The sequence below is a fragment of the Crotalus tigris genome, unplaced genomic scaffold, assembly GCF_016545835.1.
Source record: "Crotalus tigris isolate CLP2741 ecotype Arizona unplaced genomic scaffold, ASM1654583v1 scf7180000017598.18339901613:2243638, whole genome shotgun sequence".
Classification (NCBI taxonomy): Eukaryota; Metazoa; Chordata; class Lepidosauria; order Squamata; family Viperidae; genus Crotalus; species Crotalus tigris.
Window position 1 is genome coordinate 1548308 of NW_024096502.1, and position 24229 is coordinate 1572536.

At 42.1% G+C, this 24229-nt stretch overlaps 1 protein-coding gene across 1 annotated transcript in view; it reads right to left on the minus strand.

Moving 5' to 3' along the window:
• Positions 1–24229, minus strand: part of BICC1 (BicC family RNA binding protein 1) — a 134303-nt gene that overhangs the window by 77403 nt on the left and 32671 nt on the right. Inside the window, exons 2-3 of the mRNA XM_039366823.1 lie at positions 14424–14470; positions 5924–5993 (exon numbers count right to left, since the gene is read on the minus strand). Coding sequence (XP_039222757.1) covers positions 5924–5993; positions 14424–14470 — 117 coding nt within the window. The remainder of the gene's footprint in view (positions 1–5923; positions 5994–14423; positions 14471–24229) is intronic.

The following is a 24229-nucleotide window of genomic DNA, read 5'->3' on the forward strand; positions in this document are numbered from 1 at the left end:
AACCTTTTCAAGTGACTTTTATAATAATGTGACGCATTCTACATCTTCCAGTTTCACATATATTCCAAAAATTACCACCGTACTGGGAACAATATCCTGACTTCCCACACTTTTACATACAGTTCTGTGACCTCATTCCACTTCAGTGGGAGAAGCCAGTAACTTGGAAAGCGAAGTCTTAAATCCATCTATTTCCTTTAAAATTCTCTCAAATTGTGTTCAAGCTGCAGTTTTGCAAGGCATCGTTTCGCATAACTGAACTGTAGAATAACCGAAGAACATAATGACAGAATTGGAAGGGACCTTGGAGGTCATCTAGTCATCAAGAACAATCCTGCTGGAAAACCTTCAGTGAGTGAACATGAACAAAAAGCAGCACTTTAACAACAATAATAAAAAAAAAAAACACCAAACCTCGGCAACAAAAACTTTTCAGCACATCCACTGGGCAAAAAAACGCAAAACCTTTGCAGGTTGTCTTCTATTTACGACCACAATTGGAAGCAGAACTTCCCTGGCTAAGGGATGCAGTCATTGATTGTACAATTATTTTTCCTGGGGTCTTTAAAAAAAAATCACCACACTCATTAAGCGAATTCAGCTTCCTCCACTGACTTTCTGGTCAGAAGCTGGCTTGGAAGGTCACAAATGATGATCGCGTGACCGCAGGATGTTGCAAAGCACCCAAATTTGGATCGCGGCAGTTTTTTTAAGTGCTGGCACTGGCTATTAAGTCATTTTTTTAAAGTGCCATCTTAACTTCGAACAGTCATTAAATGGTTGCAAGGACTACCTGTACAAGTATTAATACCACTTTACAATGCCTTGGTAAGGCCACACGTGGAATATTGCACTCAGTTTTGGTCACCACGATGTAAAAAAGATGTTGAGACTCTAGAAAGAGTACAGAGAAGAGCAACAAAGATGATCAGGGGTCTGGAGGCTAAAACATATAAGGAAAGGCTGCTGGAATTGGGTATGTCTAATTCAGAGGTAGGCAACCTTGGCTCTTTTATGACTCACGGACCAACTCCCAGAATTCCTGAGCCAGCCATGCTGAGGGGAAAGGGAGAGGTTTCCAAGCTGAGCCATGCCGGCTCAGGAATTCTGGGAGTTGAAGTCCATGAGTCATAAAAGAGCCAAGGCTGCCTACCCCTGGTCTAGTTTAATGAACAGAAGGACGAGGGGGGGACAGGATAGCAGTGTTCCAATATCTCAGGGGCTGCTCCAAAGAAGAGGGAGTCAAACTATTTTCCAAAGTGCCTGATGGCAGGACAAGAAGCAACGGATGGAAACTAATCAAGGAGAGAAGCAACCTAGAACTAAGAGAAACTTCCTGACAGTTAGAACAATTAACCTGTGGAACAACCTGCTTCCAGAAGTGGTGAATGCTCCAACACTGGAAGTTTTTAAGAAGAGACTGGACAGCCATTTGTCCAAAATGATATAGGGTTTCTTGACTGAGCAGGGGGTTGGACTAAATGACCTCCAAGGTCTCTTCCAACATTATTATTATTAGATGTTACAATGCTGATATGTCAGTCACAACAACACAATGCCGTGATTTCAAAAGCATCATTTCTTCACACATCATCCTAAAGGTTGTTTATAGTGTTGGTTGTTGAAGCCAAAAGCAGGAAAGGGATAAAAAAGTGAAGATCAATGCAAGGGATAAAAACAGAAGGACTGCATGTTAAAGTAACCGACAACCTCGTGTTAAACCTTAGCAACCAGAAAGTAAAGCTATCAGTTGAGTTCAAGGAGATGTCTGCCTTTGTCAGCTCCCAAAGAGCTCCTTTTATTTATTTTTTTCCATCCCACATGCATAAATCCAAACACTGTTTAATGATGATCACATGAAAACATCACATAAGTCAAAATCTTATGATGACTCCTTTCTATTCTTTGTATGCTTCAGTTAATCACACGCTTCTGGTATGGAAAATACAGCATCAGCTCCAATAATTTCAAAATCAAGTTGAGCCTTCACATCCAAGCACAAATGTTTGCAAGCAGCTCTTTCCCACAAAAATGAATCAAAGTAATAGCAGGATGGGCTTGTCTAGAATGGCTGAGCGCCAAAGAATGGAGGCCTTTGAACTATGGGGCTGGAGAAGACTCCTGCGAGTCCCCTGGACTGCAAGGCGATTAAACCGGTCAGTCCTAGAGGAGATCAACCCCGACAGCTCTCTAGAAGGCCAGATCCTGAAGTTGAAACTCAAGTACTTTGGCCACCTAATGAGAAGGAAGGACTCACTGGAGAAGAGCCTAATGCTGGGAAAGATTGAGGGCAATAGAAGAATGGGATGACAGAGAATGAGATGGCTGGATGGAGCCACTGAAGCATTAGGCGTGAGCTTAAATGGACTCCAGAAGATGATAGAGGACAGGAAGGCCTGGAGGAACGTTGTGCATGGGGTTGCGATGGGTCGGACACGACTTCACAACTAACAACAACAACAACGTGAGGCTGTTCCAAATCCTATTGCCAACAGAGCAGATAATTCCAGCCCTAGAGATGTCAATATCCAGATCACTTCATGTGCATCCTCTATCTCCTTCGAAGGATCACCTCTATGTTTGAAGAAAATCAACTTAATAAAGCCTCCTGACTTGGGCCATACATAAACACACACACACACACACTGCTCTGCTGATGGGTAGATTTTTTAAAAAAATCTTTCCATCTGTTCTGCATTGATTTTATCCTAATGTCTTTGAAAATTCTTTTAGTGCTCCAATTTTACATTCAACTAATCTGAATTTTTGGTACACTGAATGTTTGATAGAAATACTAATATCTAAAAAAACTTGAAATATATTCATTTATGAATTTCCTCCCCTCCCCTTCTGTTCAATTGTGTCTTATTCTCAGAGGCTGCCTGCACAGAGAGCCCTGCAGTTTTCTGGGGAAAGTTTTCCACAAGCGGTTTGCCGTTGCCTGCTCTCTTCATCTAAGTACCGATATAGATCCAACTACTGGATTTTTACTCATGTCACTATTGCATGTTTAAAAAGCAAGCAACTCCTACAGGGAGCATCCTGATTAATTAGATTCCTGCCAAGTTCACTTGCCCACATTTTTAAAAGAACCCCACACTTATTTATTTCCAATATTGATACTTTAGTCAGAAAACCAAGATCATGGCATCCAGCCCTCTCAATTCCTGGCAAATAGATGGGGAAGAAATGGAGGTAGTGACCGATTTTATCTTCCTGGGCTCCAAGATCATCGCAGATGGGGACTGCAGCCAAGAAATTAAAAGACGCTTGCTCCTGGGGAGGAAAGCTATGGCAAATCTAGACAGAATACTAAAAAGCAGAGACGTCACCCTGCCAACAAAAGTACGTATAGTCAAGGCCATGGTTTTCCCAGTTGCAATGTATGGATGTGAAAGTTGGACCATAAGAAAGGCTGAGCACCAAAGAATTGAGGCCTTTGAACTCTGGTGCTGGAGAAGACTCCTGCGAGTCCCCTGGACTGCAAGGCAATCAAACCGGTCAGTCCTACAGGAGATCAACCCTGATTGCTCTTTAGAAGGCCAGATCCTGAAATTGAAACTCAAGTACTTTGGCCACCTCATGAGAAGGAAGGACTCCTTGGAGAAGAGCCTAATGCTGGGAGAGATTGAGGGCAATAGAAGAAGGGGACAACAGAGGATGAGGTGGCTGGATGGAGTCACTGAAGCAGCAGGCGTGAGCTTCAATGGACTCCAAAAGATGGCAGAGAACAGGAAGGTCTGGAGGAACATTGTCCATGGGGTTGCGATGGGTCGGACATGACTTCACAACTAACAACAAGGCAAAAGAAAGCAGCTGCTTTTATTCAAGCAAAGAACAGCAAAAAAAATCAACTGCTTGACCCAATTCAACAGGGGAAACCTTTTATCTTTTAGATCAGGCGTGTCAAACTGGATGTATCATAGCGAAACCTCCTTGCTGGCAATGGTAAAAAAGTCGTGTGATACGTTGCGACATGTCACGTGACATTGCGAGTCCGACACCTCGGTTTTAGACAACCATTTCACCTTTCAATTTAGCTTTCAGGAGAAAAACAAAATATCTAGGGGAGAACCCTGGTCTTTTCTGCAAGTGTAATGCAACTGATTACAAACCAAACGGATATCTTCATTTTTTTCAATATTCAGAACAAGCTAAGACATCCGTACCAACTTGCTGCTAAATAACTAGACCCCCAGATGTGGAGTTCCTCCTCTGATTCTGCCCTGGAAAACATTGTTTGATCACAGCTGGAAGTGTATTTCTTATGTAACCCGAGTCAGGAAGCAGCTGTTTCAATGGGCGTCAAAGCCAACTTGTTCCTTCTCCAAGATGCTTGGTGTGTCCTCCACTGACTGAACGCCAAAGGTGAGAGGAGGAAATAAGTTTTTTGACCTCTAATTGGAGGGAAGCGTGTAGTATGGTGTCCCAGGTCTTGGTTCTGGGTCCAGTGCTCTTCAACATCTTCATCAACGATTTGGACGAAGGGATAGATGGGGAACTCATCAAATTTGCAGACAATACTAAGCTGGCAGGAATAGCCAACACTCCAGAAGACAAGCTTAAGTTGAACACTGGGCGCTATCTAACAAAATGAAATTCAATGGTGAAAAAAGCAAGGTTCTACATTTAGGCAAAAAAAACCAAATGTACAGGTACAGTATAGGTGGTACCTTGCTCAATAGTAGTAACTGTGAGAGGGATCTTGGAGTCCTAGTGGACAATCACTTAAATATGAGCCAGCAGTGTGCTGCAGCTGCCAAAAAAGCCAACACAGTGCTAGGCTGCATTAACAGAGGGATAGAATCAAGATCACATGAAGTATTAATACCACTTTACAAGGCCTTAGTAAGGCCACACTTGGAATACTGCATCCGGTTTTGGTCACCACGATGTAAAAAAGATGTTGAGACTCTAGAAAGAGTGCAGAGAAGAGCAACAAAGATGATCAGGGGACTGGAGGCTGAAACATATAAGGAACGGTTACTGGAATTGGGAATGTCTAGTTTAATGAAGAGAAGGACGAGGGGGGACATGATAGCAGTGTTCCAATATCTCAGGGGCTGCCACAAAGAAGAGGAAGTCAAGCTATTCTCCAAAGCGCCTGAAGGCAGGACAAGAAGCAACGGATGGAAACTAACCAAGGAGAGAAGCAACCTAGAACTAAGGAGAAACTTCCTGACAGTTAGAACAATTAACCAGTGGAACAACCTGCCTCCAGAAGCGGTGAATGTTCCAACACTGGAGGCTTTTAAGAATAGACTGGACAGCCATTTGTCTGAAATGGTATAGGGTTTCCTGCCTGAGCAGGGGGTTGGATTAGATGACCTCCAGGGTCTCTTCCAACTTTATTATTATTATTATTATTATTATTATTATTATTATTAGTAGTAGTAGTAGTAGTAAGATTGTTAAATGAATCTGACTTCTCCACTCATCAGAAGGTCTCAAAAGGGGGTCACATGACTCCGGGATGCTGCAATCGTCATAAATATGCCACACGTCTGAATTTTAATCACGTGACCACAAGGATGCTGCAATGGTTTTAAGCGTGACAAACGGGTTTTAAGTCATTTTTTTCCAGTGCCGTTGTAACTTTGAATGGTCACCAAACAAATGTTTGTAAGTTGAGGATTACCTTTATTTAGAGATCAATTTACTCCCGCAGGGATGGAAATGCCACTAAGCTGTTTTTTATGAACTGATGTACAAACGCAGTACACATTTTCCCACAGACAACACAATCCGCGGAGGAACAGTATCGAGGTTTGCGCAAAGTGTCTGAGATTGCACTTTGCATCTTGAAAACAGGTGAAGCTACATGAATGTAGGTTTTCAGGAAATATATCAGATCGGTATGAAGCCTGGGATGTGGCTGCATTCGTGAGGATTTATTCAAATCACAACAAAAAGCAACGCTTACCTTTCTTGGATTTTGCACCAATCTTTAGTTTAGAAGGCCAAGCAATCTGGGTGTTAGTTTCTTCCATAATCTGTCAAAGGACAAGAAATCTTGGCTTAAATTTAAACACATTTGGGTTACAATAGTTCAATAACAAAATCTTTAGTGCAAATCTCAGATTACAACATCAAATATTTCTTCTCTTTTTCCCTTAACATTTACTGTCTCATATTCAGGTTAGTATATTTCTAATTATATCAATTCAATAGGAACATCATTATTACATTTATCAATAAATTTTTAGCTTGTACATATCTTAAATACATTCAATCATCATAAACGTCCATATCCTGTTATTGATTTTTTAACTCAATTTTTAATTTCTTATCAATATTCCAATTTAATTTTTGATATTTATAATTTTCAGACTTTGGGTAACCCAAATTTCCCTTATCTCACTTCATAACAAACTATAATATCCAAGATACATATTTTATCTATTTGAACATAATCTTATTCTATTTCTTAAGAGTTATCTATTTCCCATATTAAATCATCTACTTAATAACATAATATCCCCTTTAATAAATCAAAAACATTATATATATATTGCCAGGGTTAATCAATAAAGCAAACATATTCATAATATTTAACTTTCTTTTCCCTTTTAAGTCTAATTTTTAAATATTAAATGATAAAATCCTTTATTTTCAACTAGTTTCCAAATATCATAAATATTTATAATAACCAAAATTCCCTTTATCTCAACATCTCCCTTTAAACCTGTAATTGGCAATATAAAATCCCCTCTAATGAGTCAAAATCCTAGTTTTTTCAACCTTGTTCTAGCTTTCTTCCTTTGCCAACTATGCTTCCATATCAGCGCCTTTAAATTATCACCCTCTCTTCTTACATATGTCACCGTGTGGCTTTTTAAATATTCAAACGTAAAACTGGAAAACTAATAAAATATTACATTTTTTAAAAAAATGTAAACACATTTGCTGTTTTCCATCAGACAAGGAAACAAGGAGAATTTCCAACAATTCTGAATGCTGCAAAGTTTGCCTTAAAATACCGAAAAGTGGCTTCCCAGAGAAAAGTCTGATTTAACTCCAGTGGGAACGAACCTGATGGATTCTAACATTTTGACTGAAACACAATATCAATATATTTAAAAACTTAGCTTTTAGCTGACTGTTTCCTATTAGCCTCCCAGGCTTCCCTGAATTTGTCATGTTATGCCCTATTTTCTTTTGCCAGCATTTTTCTTAAAAGTTACTCAAAATTAATCAGTAACTGGGCAACGTTCCCCCCCCCCGCAGGCTTATTTTGCTCCTGCTGAATTGTGCTCTGATGCCCAGTTCACAACTTGGCTTTGAAAGAGGGATCTGATCATCAGCTGGTGGGAAAAGTCGCCAGCACTTCATACACACACACACACACACCAAGTCAAATAACAGAATAACAGAGCTGGAAGGGACCTTGGAGGTCATCTAGTCCAACCCCTGCTCAGCAGGAAACCTTATACCATTCCAGACAAGTGCCTATCTAGACTCTTCTTAACAGCCTCTAGTGATGGAGCACCCACAACTTCTGGAGGCAAGGCGTTCCACTGGTTGATTGTTCTCCCTGTCAGGAAATTTCTCCTTAGTTTCTAGGTTGTTTCTCTCCTTGATTAGTCTCCATCCACTGCTTCTCATTCTGCCTTCAGGCACTTTGGAGAGTAGATTGACCCCCTCTTCCTTGTGGCAGCCCTTCAAATATTGGAAAAAGGCCCTGATCCTGAATACGTGGGCAGATGAACAACTGAAAAATTAGATACACCCCAACGAGGGTTTTGTCTACGTGCTGTTGGTCACTAAATGAACGATTGTTAAGTTAACGGCTATCTGTATCTTCCCTCTCCCACTGTCACCATAAGATTAAAACATGAAAAGAAAAGCATAGGGCAGTGATGGCGAATCTTTTAGAGACCAAGTGCCCCAAAACCGCCCCCCATCCCTGTACCCACTCCATGCCCACTGGGTCACCCACCACCTCCATGGCCCACCACAGATCACTCAGGCAGCCCAGCTCCGCCATGGTGGCCACGCCCTCCGCCTGTGCCCTTCAGCATCATCTGTGCACGACGGGACGCAAGGGTGGAGTCTTGTCCCCGCTGCCCGGCTACCATGTCCTTGGCTGCGCTGCTTCACGTGGGCCATGCCCGGGGGCAACTCTCCTCCGGGGGGCTGCTGGTGAGGAGGGGGCCATGGGAGGAGGCGGGGCTGGGGCAACGCTGTGTGTTCCCACAGAGAAGGGTCTGAGTGCTGCCTCTGGCACGCGTGCCATAGGTTCGCCACCACTGGCATAGGGAGTCCCAAACATCAAGAATATTCAAATTACTAAATGCAGCATAAAATAATTAAGTATGTCTTGTTGAATCTCTCCATGAGTCCCTGTTCTGGGTCTACCTCCTTTCTAGCTAACCACTGCATTACCCTTTAGCATTCTGCACAGATAATACCCTACGTTTATTTTCTTGTAGAACATCAGTAAAACAGTAAACAAAGTGAGTGCATCCACTCCTATTTTAGGTAAGAAAATAAGCTTCCATTCTCTGAACTGGAGAAGAAGTCAGTTTCTGTTTCAAGAAACCATGGCTAAAATTAGGATGAAAGAAACGGCATCCTTTGCCGATGTCTTACAGGAAAAATTTGAAAGACAAATACACACGCTGAAAAGTTTATACTTCTTTCTATTGCCTATATCAATAGAATTCCTTGAAGCCACTATTTCCAGAGGATGTGCCATATGGAAAAAGTGAGAAATATCAGCCAGGATTCAAAGCTCTTTGTTTTGAACGGGTTTCAGCAGCCACGGGATAATAAATTGCAGCTGGGAGGCAACGTCAAAACAAGGCAGTTCTATCATGACATACACCTATTCCTAAAAGAGTCCCAAGCACAGTTACGAAATAAGAACAGTAGCAGCATCAGATCTGAATGTTAACTCACACAGGTCGTCCTATTCATTGGGAGGAGAGCTATGGCAAATCTAGGCAGCATATTAAAAAGCAGAGACAAAGGCCAGTCAAAGATATGGCTTTCCCAATAGTAATGTATGGTTGTCAGAGGTGGGCCTATAAGGAAGGCTGAGCGCCGGAAAATGGATGCTTTCGAATTGTGGTGTTGAATGTCCCTTGGACTGCAGGGACATCCAATCAGTCAATGCTAAAGGAAATGATACCTGGCTAGTCTTTGGAAGGACAGACGGTGAAGCTCAAATAGTTTGGCCACCAAATGAAAAGAGGGGATTCATTGGAGAAGACCCTGATGTTGGGGAAGGCGGAAGGCGAAAGGAGAAAGAATGAAATGGTTAGATAATGTCATTGATGCGATGGACATGAATTTGGGCAAACTCCAGGAAACAGAGGAGGACAGGGGAGTCTGGCATTCTGTGGTTCATGGGGTCATGAAGAGTCAGACACAACTTTAGCAACCGAACAATAATTACTACAGGCCCTCTCAATTCCTGGCAAATAGATGGGGAAGAAATGGAGGAAGTGACAGATTTTATTTTCCTGGGCTCCAAAATCACCACAGATGGGGACTGGAGCCAAGAAATTAAAAGACGCTTGCTCCTGGGGAGGAAAGCTATGGCAAATCTAGACAGCAGACTAAAAAGCAGAGACATCACCCTGCCAACAAAAGTGCGTATAGTCCAGGCCATGGTTTTCCCAGTTGCAATGTATGGCTGTGAAAGTTGGACCATAAGAAAGGCTGAGCGCAAAAGAATTGAGGCCTTTGAACTATGGTGCGGGAGAAGACTCCTGCGAGTCCCTTGGACTGCAAGGCGTTCAAACCGGTCAGTCCTAGAAGAGATCAACCCCGACTGCTCTTTAGAAGGCCAGATCCTGAAGTTGAAACTCAAGTACTTTGGCCACCTAATGAGAAGGAAGGACTCACTGGAGAAGAGCCTGATGCTGGGAAAGATGGAGGGCAATAGAAGAAGGGGACGACAGAGAATGAGGTAGCTGGATGGAGTCACTGAAGCAGTAGAAGTGAGCTTGAATGGACTCCAGAAGATGGTAGAGGACAGGAAGACCTGGAGGAACATTGTCCATGGGGTCGCGATGGGTCGGACACGACTTCGCAACTAACAACAACAAAGTATTTTCAGAAGATGGAACTATATGAGTCTCCCAAATTCCAAATTTGGAACTGTCTCAAAAGGAACAATATTCTCTGCTTGACAGAGCTATGAATGAGCAGTTCGGAAATTTGAACCCTCTTGCAAAATCAAAAAATCCTGAACATTAGAAAAGTGGTCCAGGTGTAGGTAAGTCCAGGTAGAAGCTTGAGGCTACTTATGGTTAAAAATCAAACGTGGACTTCGTTCTTGGTGCATTCCTTCTGGACAGGGTTGAGATGGACAACATGGTGGAATACTGATCCCCCCCCAGAGAGTGTCATATTCACAATTTTATGTAGACTAAATCTCGTGCAAAAACAGGTTTAGTATGTGAACACAAGATTAACCTTTAATTTAACTCTGAAAAGGCTAATGAACAGATCTTAGGAACCCCTTGGTTGCTTCCCAGAGGGGGGAATCTAGAAAAATCATTATCTTAAGCAGCTTAGTGGGTGTGTATCGCATTACTCAGCATGCTCAGTAAGACTTACTCTGGCACCCCTGCAGTGTTGAAACTCTAGAGCAGTGGTTCTCAACCTTTTTAATGCCGCGACCCCCAACCGGTCATAAGTCGAGGACTACTCAACTGGTCGTAAGTCGTGGACTACTCAACTGGTGCAGCACCGTTTGCAGAATGGGACTTTTGGCGGGCTCAGCAGGGCAGAGACAGCCTGGACAGTTCCTATTGGCTTTGGAAAGCCAATAGAATTAGACTCTATTCAAGAGAGTCTATTCTATTGGCTTTCAAAAGCCAATAGAATAAAAGGGAGTAGCACAGCTAAGGAAAAGGGGGAAAAAATGGCGGACTGCGTTGTTTGGCGACCCCTGTGAAATGGTCGTTCGACCTCAAATGGGGTCCCGACCCACAGGTTGAGAACCACTGCTCTAGAGATTAGGCTAGTGTTAAAGCGTTCCAAGTAGTATGCTTCTACTGTTCTAAGTCCTAATTCACTCAGCTTCCAAATGAGAAAAGGAAGCAATCAAAATTTTTGCCCCATGTATTGTTCGGGACCACTGCTCTAGAGATTAGGCTAGTGTTAAAGCGTTCCAAGTAGTATGCTTCTACTGTTCTAAGTCCTATTTCACTCAGCTTCCAAATGAGAAAAGGAAGCAATCAAAATTTTTGCCCCATGTATTGTTCGGGATCTCCTCTCCAAATTTTAACAAATGCTCCTTGATTTTCTGACATTCTTGCTGGAGCTACAGGTTGCCTCCGGAAGCTGAGAGCTTCTTGGAACACACCTGGAAATTACGATGGGTTCTACAAATGGCAAAATCTCATTTTAAAAAAGGGAGAGAAGTGGAGAAAAGAACACAAACGCCAAGATTGCGATAGAAAAAAAATGTTTGTTGCTTTCCTGCTTGATAGATGACAGGTAGAAATGATACAAGCCGGTTGGTAAATTAATGGAACGCAGGCAAGGCAGCCAGGTTGTCTCAGGCTGACCAGCACTCAGCACTTAGATCTGCTGGTGCTATCCAGAGCTGTCTCAGCAGGTGGTAACTCTCCGTGTCTGGATTTAGAAGCTAAGCGGGATCTGGCATGGTCAGTTCTTAGATGGGAAGCCAGGGCAGTAGACTAGACTACAAATCCCAAAAACATTACTGGAAGAAGCCGTGGCATGCGAGTTATCTGTCACTGCCAAGAAAACTACAAGAACACACTAAGACTCAGGAGCAAATTGATGGGGAATTTCTCCATCCCATCTTCCCACAACCTAACAGTCTCTCTCTCTCTCACACACACACAAACAGAACTTTTTTGTTAGAAATCTGCAGTTAATGCTACTGCATCTTTAAAAAATATATATCTACATTAGCATCACGTTTCAGGGTAGGCTATGATTAAACTGTTAGAGAACCATCTGTCCATGGCATTTCTGGAAGGAAATCATTACTTCAACTGAAAATGATCCAGTGATTGAATCATATCAGATGCTTGTGTGAATTCATCTAATCAAGCAATGTAAATAGTAGACTATAAAAATTTAGACTATGAGTGGGCTTCTATAGCAATGGTTCTCAACCTTTTCAATGCCGCGACCCCCAACCGGTCGTAAGTCGAGGACTACTCAACCGGTCTTAAGTCGAGGACTACTCAACTGGGGCAGCACCGTTTGCAGACTGGGACTTTTGGCGGGCTCAGCAGGGCAGAGACAGCCTGGACTATTCCTTCTGGCTTTGGAAAGCCAATAGAATTAGACTCTATTCAAGAGAGTCTATTCTATTGGCTTTCAAAAGCCAATAAAATAAAAGGGAGTAGCACAGCTAAGGAAAAGGGGGAAAAAATGGCGGACTGCATTGTTTGACGACCCCCGTGAAATGGTCGTTCGACCCCAAATGGGGTCCCGACCCACAGGTTGAGAACCACTGATCTAAAGGGTCTTCAGGGGCAGCCCCAGGTAGAGCACATTGCGACAGTCCAAAGAGAAGGCGATCAAGGCAAAATTTAGGAATGGGTGTGATTGTTGCACAAAATGGATTTGTATAAAAGCCTTCCCGGTCACATCTGCCACCTGCTCTTCTTCAAGCAAGATTTTATCCAACTCTGCATCCAGTTTTAATTGAAGAATTAAATTGCTGACTCAGGAGTTTTGTTTTTCCCCATTCCTAATTATCTGACAATTCAAATTTAATCACACTTTCAAAATAAGATCTTGGCTGATTCACCCTGCCCTCCTTAGCAACATCTGGAAATAAATGACATTTTTAAATTCCTGGTCATCCTGTCTTCCAAACAAGATGTAGCCATTTTAGTTTCTTATTGCACAACATTCCCAAACTTCCTCCCCCTCACCATTTCAACACCCGTCTTCCAGCCAAGCATGTGATCCTTGTGAGAAAATTTACCATTTAGAAAAATGGTTGAGTTAAGTTAGGGTGACAGTTACTCAAAGCCACAGTATCATCGTTCCTACTATTGCATTCCAGTTTAGAACAGAGTGGGGTTTGGGAGTTGTTTTATTTATTTATTTTTAACCCCATCTTGAATTTTTATTTTACGCAAGAAAAATGTTTTAAGAGATTGAAGGAAAAGAAAGAAATGAGTAAGCTGCGAGCAGTTACTCCAAAGAGCTTTTCTGAAGAGTTTCTCTTTCAGCCACAATATTTTACAGGCTGCCAAAAATGCAAACTTCTGCAAATTTAACATTTTTTTTTCTGCAGTTCACACAAAGATGACAAATGCCTCAGCCTAGCTGTGTCAACCAACCACAAGTCCTGCATCTCTACAATTACTTTTCCTTCCATCCTTAAATAGCCGAGTGGAGAAGGGACAAGAAAAGCAGGAACGTCTGTCTCCAACACGGAATGTCTTCAAATTCAAGCAGAAGCCCATTATTTTAGGGATTTTTCCCAAAACCCTCCCACCCCACCCCCAACCCTTAATTCAGAAGCATCCACACAAAAAAGCAAAACCAACCTAAACCACAAGGACCACATTCTTATATATTAGGAAGCAAGCTAACCATAACAGAAACATAATATTATTTTTCTAAACAAAAGAACATTCCAAAGTCATTACTGGCCAGCATGGAGAGAGAGAGACCTAGAATATTGGGGGCTGGGTCTAGAACAGGGGTAGGCAACCTTGGCTCTTTTATGACTGGTGGACTTCAACTCCCAGAATTCCTGAGCCAGCCATGCTGAGAGGAAAGGGAGAGCTTTCCAAGCTGAGCCAGGAATTCTGGGAATTGAAGCGCACGAGTCATAAAAGAGCCAAGGTTGCCTACCCCGGTCTAGAATCTGGACCATATTGTGGAACTGACCATACATTTAGTAATAGTAATAGTAGTAAAGTTGGAAGGGACCTTAGAGATCATCTAGTCCAACCCCCTGCTCAGGCAGGAAACCCTACATCATTTTGGACAAATGGCTGTCCAGTCTCTTCTTAAAAACTTCCAGTGTTGGAGCATTTACTGCTTCTGGAGGCAGGCTGTTCCACTGATTAATTGTTCTCGCTGTCAGGAAGTTTCTCCTTAGTTCTAGGTTGCTTCTCTCCTTGATTAGTTTCCACCCGTTGTTTCTTGTCCTGCCTTCAGGTGCTTTGGAAAATATTCCCAATCCTAAGATTAGCTAGTTAGCCCCAGAGAAGGTGAAGAGAAGTTACTGTCCTCTATGCAAAGGTAGGAGAAGGCTGGGCTCACGGATCTTAGATCTGGCACAGCCCATCCAATGGCTTTGTATTATTAATGGGAAGGGTTGGTCCTATATGTGTCTGATCTAGTCTAGATTCTCCAAGTATTAAACAAAAACAAGAACTTGTCCATTGTGTTCAGGACTCAACCCAAAAAGCATTTCTAATAGCTGCTGCAGGCACCCCTATGAATGCCACAACAATTCTTACCTTCTGGAAGAAGTCTTCTCCACTTTTCCCCTTTCCTTCAGCAGCAGCTGAAAAGAAAAATGGCACACAATTAATCAGATCTACCACAACATCCTTGTCTTTGTTTACTAACCAATCTAGGGCAATCATGGACATCCCTGTGGAGAACTTCCCAAAGCAGGCTGTTCTGCCAATGAAAATAATGTTGAGGCCGAAGCGCACGATCGAACTGAATATTAAAAGTTTGAGAAATAGCCTAGTATGAAAAACTTTCTCGTATAAATGAGGAGATGATTCTGGTCAATCAACCGTCGTTAAAATTTAGAGAACCCCTTTTCCCCCCAAATGAGAACTTTTTGTCATTTTCTCAGAAAATAAAATGGAACTAAGGGCCCCCAGCTCTGAGTTACACTTCACTGGATCTACCAGATTTCTCACACGGTCCTCGTTTTTAAGATTTTGGAGGTGATTCAAACAGATTTATACTGCTTCTACTGGAAAGAATCCCAAAGCGATTCCCAAGTATAAATATATACTTATAAGCCAAATCTTTAAAAAATGAAGAAAAAAAACCTAGATGGTAAAAAAAAAAACAAGAGAAAAATATAAACAAAAGCAGATTTCCCCCCCCCCACCCCCTCCAGATGCAGAAAAAATATTCAGCTAAAAGATATTACCCCGGGTGCAACCTCAAGGTCAAGGAAGAGCCATCCAGAACTTGACTGCTCCCACAGAGAAGGGCTGACCCACAGAGGCCCCAAGATGGCACCTCGTGGTTTTGAGCACAACCAAACCATCCATCCACTCCTAACAGATGATCCTTGCCTTCTCTATTTCACTAAAACCAGCCATTTTAAAAGGACTCGTGGCTATTTGAAGTATGGCTCACATTTCTTCCACTGTTTTTAATCTTTCTAGCTTCGCAAGGAATCCAAAGAGCTACTTTAAGTGCTTAGTTACAAGCTGTGACATCCATCCTCTGAGACATCAAAGTCTATGCTTTTTTTCTCAGCCGTGTCCTTTTTGTTCGGTATCCTTGAGCTGAGAGCCATCTTGGACCCACCCAGAAAAAGTTCTGCCTCGTTCTCTGGAACCCTGCTTAGAGACCTGATACCGATCTAATGTTTTTCTTTTGACTTTCACCACTGAAGTCTTTGAACTTCCTTCCGCGAAATAAACCAACTCTGTCTACATATTCAGGAAGATCCAGTTACGGATCGCTTGCATAACTTTATTCTTCCACAAAGAGGACATTTGCAAAAGGCGGCCCTCCATCACCTCGGCTTGAAAGTGAAATTAAAACTAAATAGAATGCACTGTTTTGTTTTTTTTGTTGTTGTTGTTTTTGTAAAAAGACATTGTTGTGATTTTCAGTCCCCAGTACTTAAGCTAATTAGAGGTTAGGAAGCTTTAATTTCTTTCTGTGTGGGAAAATCCGTTTTTGCCAGACCGAAAGAAAAAAATAAACACAAAAACGCTGTGTTGTTGAGGCAGCACGGTAGCCTCGGACATTCTCACAAGATCAAGACCACAAGCCCCACCTTCTTTGGACATCTAAAATCAATTGTTGTTGGGTTTTTTAAAGAAAAAAAGATGGTGGGTGGATGGATTGATCTGTTGCATAGCATGTTGTCTACCTCCCTGGTCATCCCTCTTCCCAAGAACAACTCCGGGTCCCATAATGTCTCTTGGAAAAATGGATGACTGCAGTGCAGTGGGGTTTGGGGTGGGGTGAGGTTATTTTTTCTGCTGGCCAGGAGAAGAATTTCTAAGAAGCAGAAAGGAAAGAAAGAGCAGAGAACATGGGGGGGGGGACAAATCTTTGTCTCTTGTTATCAATCCTGACTGCTCTTTAGAAGGTCAGATCCTGAAGTTGAAACTCAAGTACTTTGGCCACCTAATGAGAAGGAAGGACTCACTGGAGAAGAGCCTAATGCTGGGAAAGATGGAGGGCAAGAGAAGAAGGGGACGACAGAGAATGAGGTGGCTGGATGGAGTCACTGAAGCAGTAGGTGTGAACTTAAATGGACTCCAGAAGATGGTAGAGGACAGGAAGGCCTGGAGAAACGTGGTCCATGGGGTCGCGATGGATCGGACATGACTTCGCAACTAACAACAACAAAGAATTCCTATTCTATTCTATTCTATTCTATTCTATTCTATTCTATTCTATTCTATTCTATTCTATTCTATTCTATTCTATTCTGGGAAAGATGGAGGGCAAGAGAAGAAGGGGACGGCAGAGAATGAGGTGGCTGGATGGAGTCACTGAAGCAGTAGGCCTGAGCTTAAATGTACTCCAGAAGATGGCAGAGGACAGGAAGGCCTGGAGAAACGTGGTCCATGGGGTCGCGATGGATCGGACATGACTTCGCAACTAACAACAACAAAGAATTCCTATTCTATTCTATTCTATTCTATTCTATTCTATTCTATTCTGGGAAAGATGGAGGGCAAGAGAAGAAGGGGACGGCAGAGAATGAGGTGGCTGGATGGAGTCACTGAAGCAGTAGGCATGAGCTTGAATGGACTCCAGAAGATGGCAGAGGACAGGAAGGCCTGGAGGAACATTGTCCATGGGGTCGCGGTGGACTGGACACAACTTCGCAACTAACAACAACGTCTCTTAAAGCAACAGTTCTGTTGCATGCACAAACACACAACTGAGGCACCCACACAGAGAGCGAGCAACTGTTTTGCAAAAGAGCCACAAAACTAGGGAGGGGCTATATCACACATCTTAAAACTGAAAAATCAAAATGAAAAAAAAAAAAACAACTTTAAAAGCAAAGAAGCCATTTCAGGTTTTAAACCCCACCAGGGGAGAAGTTAACAAACCAGAAGAGTGCTGGAAAAATACTGGGGTTTTCTGGGCAGCGATACTGATTCTTGCAGAGCTGGAGATAGTGGGTGTTTTCTAACCTGAAAAGGTATTCTTGTTTTTCCAAAATACACTCCTGGATTCCACAAAGAAATAATTGGGAAACTAATTTCTTTAGAACAGTGGTTCTCAACCTGTGGGTCGGGACCCCATTTGGGGTCGAACGACCATTTCACGGGGGTCGCCAAACAACGCAGTCCGCCATTTTTTTCCCCTTTTCCTTAGCTGTGCTACTCCCTTTTATTCTATTGGCTTTTGAAAGCCAATAGAATAGACTCTCTTGAATAGAGTCTAATTCTATTGGCTTTCAAAAGCCAATAGGAATTGTCCAGGCTGTCTCTGCCCTGCTGAGCCCGCCAAAAGTCCCATTCTGCAAACGGTGCTGCACCAGTTGAGTAGCCGTCGACTTACAACCGGTTGAGTAGTCCTCAACTTACGACCGGTTGGGGGTCGCGGCATGAAAAAGGTTGAGAACCACTGCTTTAGAAGAAAACCAGCACAGGGTTAATAATCAGAATAGCGTTGATATAGAGGACTGACACCAAAATGATGATGATGATGATGATGATGATGATGATGATGGTGGTGGTGGTGGTGGTGGTGGTGGTGGTGGTGGAAGGGACCTTGGAGGTCATCTAGTCCAAATATTTAGTACCTATTAACCTGTAACTTATTCTTCGTTTATCTAAGGATAGTTGAGTTGATCACATTTAGGAAGTCAAATGACCAATTAAGTCTCAGCTAGCAAGTTGGGATCAAAGTTCAAATCACTAGGGGTGATATGATAGCAGTCTTCACAAAGAAGAGGGAGTCAACTTATTTTCCAAAGCACTTGAAGGCAGAACAAGAAGCAACGGATGGAAACTAACCAAAGAGAGAAGCAACCTAGAACTAAGGAGAAATTTCCTGGCAGTGAAAACAATTAACCAGGGGAACTGCCTGCCTCCAGAAGTTGTGGGTGCTCCAATACTGAAAGTTTTTAAGGAGAGACTGGACAACCTTTGTCTGAAATAGTATAAGGTCTCCTGCTTGAGCAGATGGTTGGACTAGATGACCTCCAAGATCCTTTTCAACTCTGTTCATCTGTGTGAAGAACTTTCCAAATACTATAGAGGTGTTAGGTTTCCCAAATTAAAAAGAAAACTAAATAAAAAGAGAAAGAAAATAAAGGTTGTTGATTCTATAAACAGAAGATGATATGGCAGGATGATTCTCTGCCTGCAGCCATTTTTAACCAAAACATCTTTCAACTCTCGTCATCTTGGCTCGTGAAAGCAGTCAGAATTGGACTGATAGAGGATGGAGGAAAAGTGTTTCACTAATTATTATTATTAATTTTATTTATTTTATTAAATTTACCTGCCTCCCATCTCGTTTTGAAGCGACTCTGGGCAGCTTACAGCATAAAAATATTAAAATAATCAAAGGCAAATATTTCTAACACAATGAAATGGAAGTACAATCAAAGTAAAACCATAGTTACAAGATAGGGAAGGTGGGGTGGGGATTGGGTCTTAATTAGTCAATGTCTAGTGTGCTACTCTACCACTGGAGCCCCATGCCATCTGGTACTCATAGAGAAGGTCTTTAAATTTGTGTAAGTTTTAGAAGGAAGTTGATAACATAGATATATTTCAACCCAAGCCTTGACTAGTCTTGACTCTGAATGATGGATCTTCACCAAGGACCAAACTGGGAAGTATCTCGTTCTTGGTTCTGCTTGTTGTCTAGGGCATCTTTCAAAAGAAACCACCAAATGTGGTGTTTTTAGTTAGATTTTGGGTGTAGCCCTCAGCCAGGATACGGTGAATGTATTCTCTTGAAGGTTCCCCTCATTAGAACACAGTTTTTGGCAAATCTGGGGTGCTCTAGACCCGGGGGATCTTTCTTGCTTCACCAGGCTGGCTGGTACAAAGTTTCAGCCTCCCTCAAGTGTTTTCCTTGCATGAGAAGAGAAGAAGAGAAGAGAAGAGAAGAGAAGAGAAGGGAAGAGAAGACCGCTGGATTTCTGTGTAATGAACAGAACCTCTCCAAAGAATTCACAAGTTAGCAAAATCTGACCCAGCTAATGAGCAGAGGTTTTTTTTTCTCACGTTATGAAAATATACATGTTCTGGTTAACTTCTGAAATTTAATAGACTGAGCCTTTTCCCACTACAATATTTATAAAGATTATCAGACCATTTATTAAAAAAAGAAAAGAAAAGCACTCCATTCCATATAAATTACAGGTGCCTTCAAAACTATCTATTTCCACTCAAATATATATTTCAAGCCATTTGTATTTCTTGTGGGTTATCATGTCGGATTGCATTTCATATTTTTCTCATTTGTAGCCCATACAACGCTGCAAACGTTGCATCCAAAACTAACAGCACAGAGTTGAAACAGGTGTTAACGGTTACGGTATCCATGAAGTTCGAGAATTTGTCCACTATAAACATGAACAAAGCACTACTGAACATCCTGGAGATTGAACTTAAACAAATTATTCTTAAAATTCTAAATAAGGGTTATTGTAATTAAAGTTTATGGCAGTAGCTTCTGGAATGTTTCCAAGAAAAGAAAGGGGCCTACAAAGCTTTGGAAACTTTTGTGTCAAGGCAGAAGTTCTAAAAGTGTCATTCCCTTTTCAATGCACATCTTTCTTCATGTAGGTTAGGGGCAGGCAATTTGGCTCTTTTATGACTCGTGGCCTTCAGCTTCCATGGCTCAGCTTGGAACCTCTCCCTTTCCCCTCAGCATGGCTGGCTCAGGAATTCTGGGAGTTGAAGTCCACCAGTCATGAGGGGCCATAGTTCCCTCATGCTGGTTCAGGAATTCTGGAAGTTGAAGTCCATGAGTCATGAGGGGGCCATAGTTCCCTCACGCTCGCTCAGGAATTCTGGGAGTTGAGGTCCACGAGTCACGAGGGGGCCATAGTTCCCCCATGCTGGCTCAGGAATTCTGGGAGTTGGTCCACGAGTCATAAAAGAGCCAAGGTGGCCTACCCCTGATGTAGTAGTCCTTGATTTACATGGTTGTTCAGTGACCATTTAAAGTTAGAACAGCACTGAAAAAGTGACTTATGACTTGGTTTTCGCTCTTATGACCATTGACCCCATGATCACGTGACCCCATGATCACGTGATCAAAGTTCAAATGCTTGCTGGCTCATATTTATGACGTCTGCAGTGTCCCGTGTGTGTGTGTGTGTGTGTGTGTGTGTGTGTGTGATGGGATCCTCTTTTGTGACCTTTCAACAAGCAAAGTCAATGGGGAAGCCAGATTTACTTAACCACCGTATTAGTAACTTAATAACTGCAATGATTTCCTCAACAACTGTGGCAAGCAAGGTCATAAAATAGGGCAAAACTCAACAAATGCCTCATTTTGCAACGGAAATTTTGGGCTCCAGTTGTGGTCTTAAGTCGAGAACTACAAATCCATCCCCAAATATTTCAACAGTGCTGAGGGTAGCTAAACAGGTCAGTAGCTTTGCATCCTATAGGGACTCAACTATATCCCTCTCTAGCATTCAGAAATCCATAGACAATAAAATCATCCAATACTGAAATCTCCTTTCGATATTAGAAGCTCAACTCCTAGGACTTCTCGGGAGGATCCATCCTGTTTTCCTGGCAAAAGTATAGAAATATTTGCTACTGCCTTCTTTCATGACTTGTTTTTAACTTTCCAGAGTAGCTTGCAGCCCCTGGGATTCCCTGATGTTCTCCCTTCCAAATACTAACCAGGTCCAGCTCTGCTTAGCTTCTCAAGATCAGCCAAAGTCAACTAGGAGCTGTCACCCAAATGGGCAGGTTAATGTTTAAAAGGGCTATATTATTCCTCTTTGTTCAGCAGGCTTCCATTTGTGGTTTTGTATTTTAATTCTGTCCTTTCATCTGAGCCTCCCATAATTTTGCAGATTAGTGAAGTGGAATCTCCTTAGCTCAGTGGTTCTCAACCTGTGGGTCGGGACCCCATTTGGGGTCGAACGACCATTTCACGAGGGTCGCCAAACAAGGCTGTCTGTCATTTTTTTCCCCTTTTCTTTGGCCACGCCCTGGCACCCGGTGATGTATAAGTGGTTGGGGGTCACCACAACATGGGGAACTGTATTATGGGGTCGCGGCATTAGAAAGGTTGAGAACCACCGCCTTAGCTTGTCTAAAACTTGACCTTGATATCATGTGAATGTCCTATGCTGGACAAAAGCTAAAGATTCAGAGACTGGGGCCAAATATATTTGAAACCTAAATTATTATGCAGAACGTATCAACGTATCCTATCTCAACCAAAGAGTCACTCTTCTAAGGAGCATTTGTGGTATCAAAATCTGTGTTTGGTAGTGGCAAAATGAAGTCACCGCTGATGCAACATCAAAGCAAGAGAAATCATTAAGAGTTTTATTTTGACAGCTGTCTGGACAGAGACATTTTAAAAAGCAAGTTGTGAATTCTTGCAAAAGAGGCTACAGTACATTATTTTTTCCTCTGTAACAGTCATGTACCTCTGATCAGAGGAATCTTAATTCTAGAAACTTGAAAAAATATAGTCTGGAAAGAAAAGAATGCAGATTTCAAGATTAAAATTGTGGGTGGAGTCTTTAATTCCTCAAATTAAAAGATGCAAAGCATCATCTCCTTGTTAGGAACCAACTTCTTTGCAAGCACACATAAAGACAGCAGACGTTTCCTGGGTTGACAACCCCAAAAGGAACTATGAGACAGTTGGCATGGCTTGTAAACTTCCCGTATCTTACAAGGGATGTAGACACTGAGCGGATTTTTAAAAATTTCCAAATGATGCTCAAGTATATGTTATTCAAACCGGCACGATAAAAAAAAAGCCAACTTGCCTAGCCCCTTCTCGCAACCTCTAAAATAAACTTTTATATTTCGATGCTTTTTAGCTCAGAAGTTACAGAGGACTATCAGAAATAACGTAGTAGGGCTTTCTGCATCTGCCAAACATAAATTAATTCATGAACGGGCAACGGGCTTCCTAGATTCATTCATAGCTCCCGAAGGCCTCCTTTCCAAGGCTCCCCATCATCTTCCAACTGCCGCCACTGAAAATTAACAGCACCGTTTCCTGCCACGTTGTGGTCTATATCCTAAAAGGAGAACACATGAAGTCTTCTCCAAAGAAGAGGGCAAAAGTTCATTTTTCATCCATGTATCAACCCTCTCCTTCACTGTCTCTCTCTTCCTCTCCCACCCCATCCCACCCCACTCTCCGAGATTGACCAAAAGTCTGAAGAAAGATTCCATTTTGGAAAAACTTTTGATGGGAGTATAATTGCTAACACAAACAATGTAGACAAAACCCTCCTTCCTTACATGCTCGCCCTCATGGCAACAGGAGAGAAGCTTCCAGAAGCCACAAACCAGAACTGGGATCCATAACTCTTTCCTGGAGAATTTGCTTAGCAAGGGGATTTTAAATATGTAGGAAAACAAGACTCAGGATCCTTACTATAGAATGCTGCCAGATTGGAAAAAAGATGGTCGAGGATGAAAATAAAGCTACAATTTTATTCCACTTAAAAAAAGAGAAAAGTCTAGAGCAGTGTTTCTCAACCTTGACAATTTTAAGGCATGTGGACTTCCACTCCCAGAATTCCACAGCCAGCAATGCTGGCTGTGGAATTCTGGGAATTGAAGTCCACATGCCTTAAAATTGTCAAGGTTGAGAAACACTGGTCTAGCACTTCAGATGTATTACGCTTATATATATGACTAGAGATGAGGCCTGGTAGGTTTACACGATACAGGAACCCTGTATTGTTGCTGTTTTTTTAATTATTGTTTGAATTTTACCCTTCTTATGCTGGTCTGCGACCGCAATAAAGATTTGATTGACTGGGATCCAATATAATCTAAATGGGAACCCAATCAATTAACCTGAAGTTAACTGGTGTCCTTCACGCGATAATACAAATTAGAAACACCATCCTTGATTTTCAAAAAAGAGGCAGTTGACAACGAGAGCTTCAACATTTATTGTCCTCAATGTCTGAAAGCACCCCATACATGTTGAGAAGGAGAGCTGCTTCCCACGACTGCCAAATTCCAACACATATTGGAAAAGGGCAGAGAATAACAACAACAACAACAACAACAACAATAATAATAATAATAATAATACGCAGTGACATTGACAGACTTTATCTACCAAGGCAAATAGGTGGGCGAGAGACCAAACTGGCCTACAAGAAAGACCAAATGAAGAACAGAATAGAGGCATGGGAAGACAAAGCACTACATGACCAATACATTAAAAAAATAGCTGGGAAAGCAGATAATAACAAGACCTGGCAATGGCTAAGAGCAGGAAAATTGAAGAAAGAGACCGAGGGACTAATTCTGGCTGCACAAGACCAAGCCTTAAGGACAAATGCATACAAAGTCAAAATTGAAAAGACAGCAACAGACAGTAAGTGCCGCCTATGCAAAGAAGCTGAAGAAACAGTGGACCACTTGGTAAGCTGTTGCAAGAAGATTGCACAGACTGATTACAAGCAGCGGCATGACAAAGTAGCAACAATGGTGCATTGGAAGATCTGCAAAAAATATCATTTGCCTGTAAGCAAAAACTGGTGGGATCATAAAATAGAGAAAGTCATAGAAAATGATAAAATTAAACTGCTCTGGGACTTCAGAATTCAAACAGACAAGCACCTGCAACATAACACCCCAGACTTAACAATTGTCGATAAGAAAGACAAAAAAGTCTGGATAGTGGACGTGGCAGTGCCTGGAGATAGCAGAATAGAAGAGAAAGAACTGGAGAAGATAACAAAATACAAAGACCTACAAAGAGAAATAGAAAGACTGTGGCAAAAGCAAGCAAGGGTAGTACCAATAGTCATAGGCTCCTTGGGTGCAATCCCAAAACAACTGGAGCACCACTTGAACACCATTGGCACTGACACGTTCGCTATTAGTCAATTGCAAAAGGC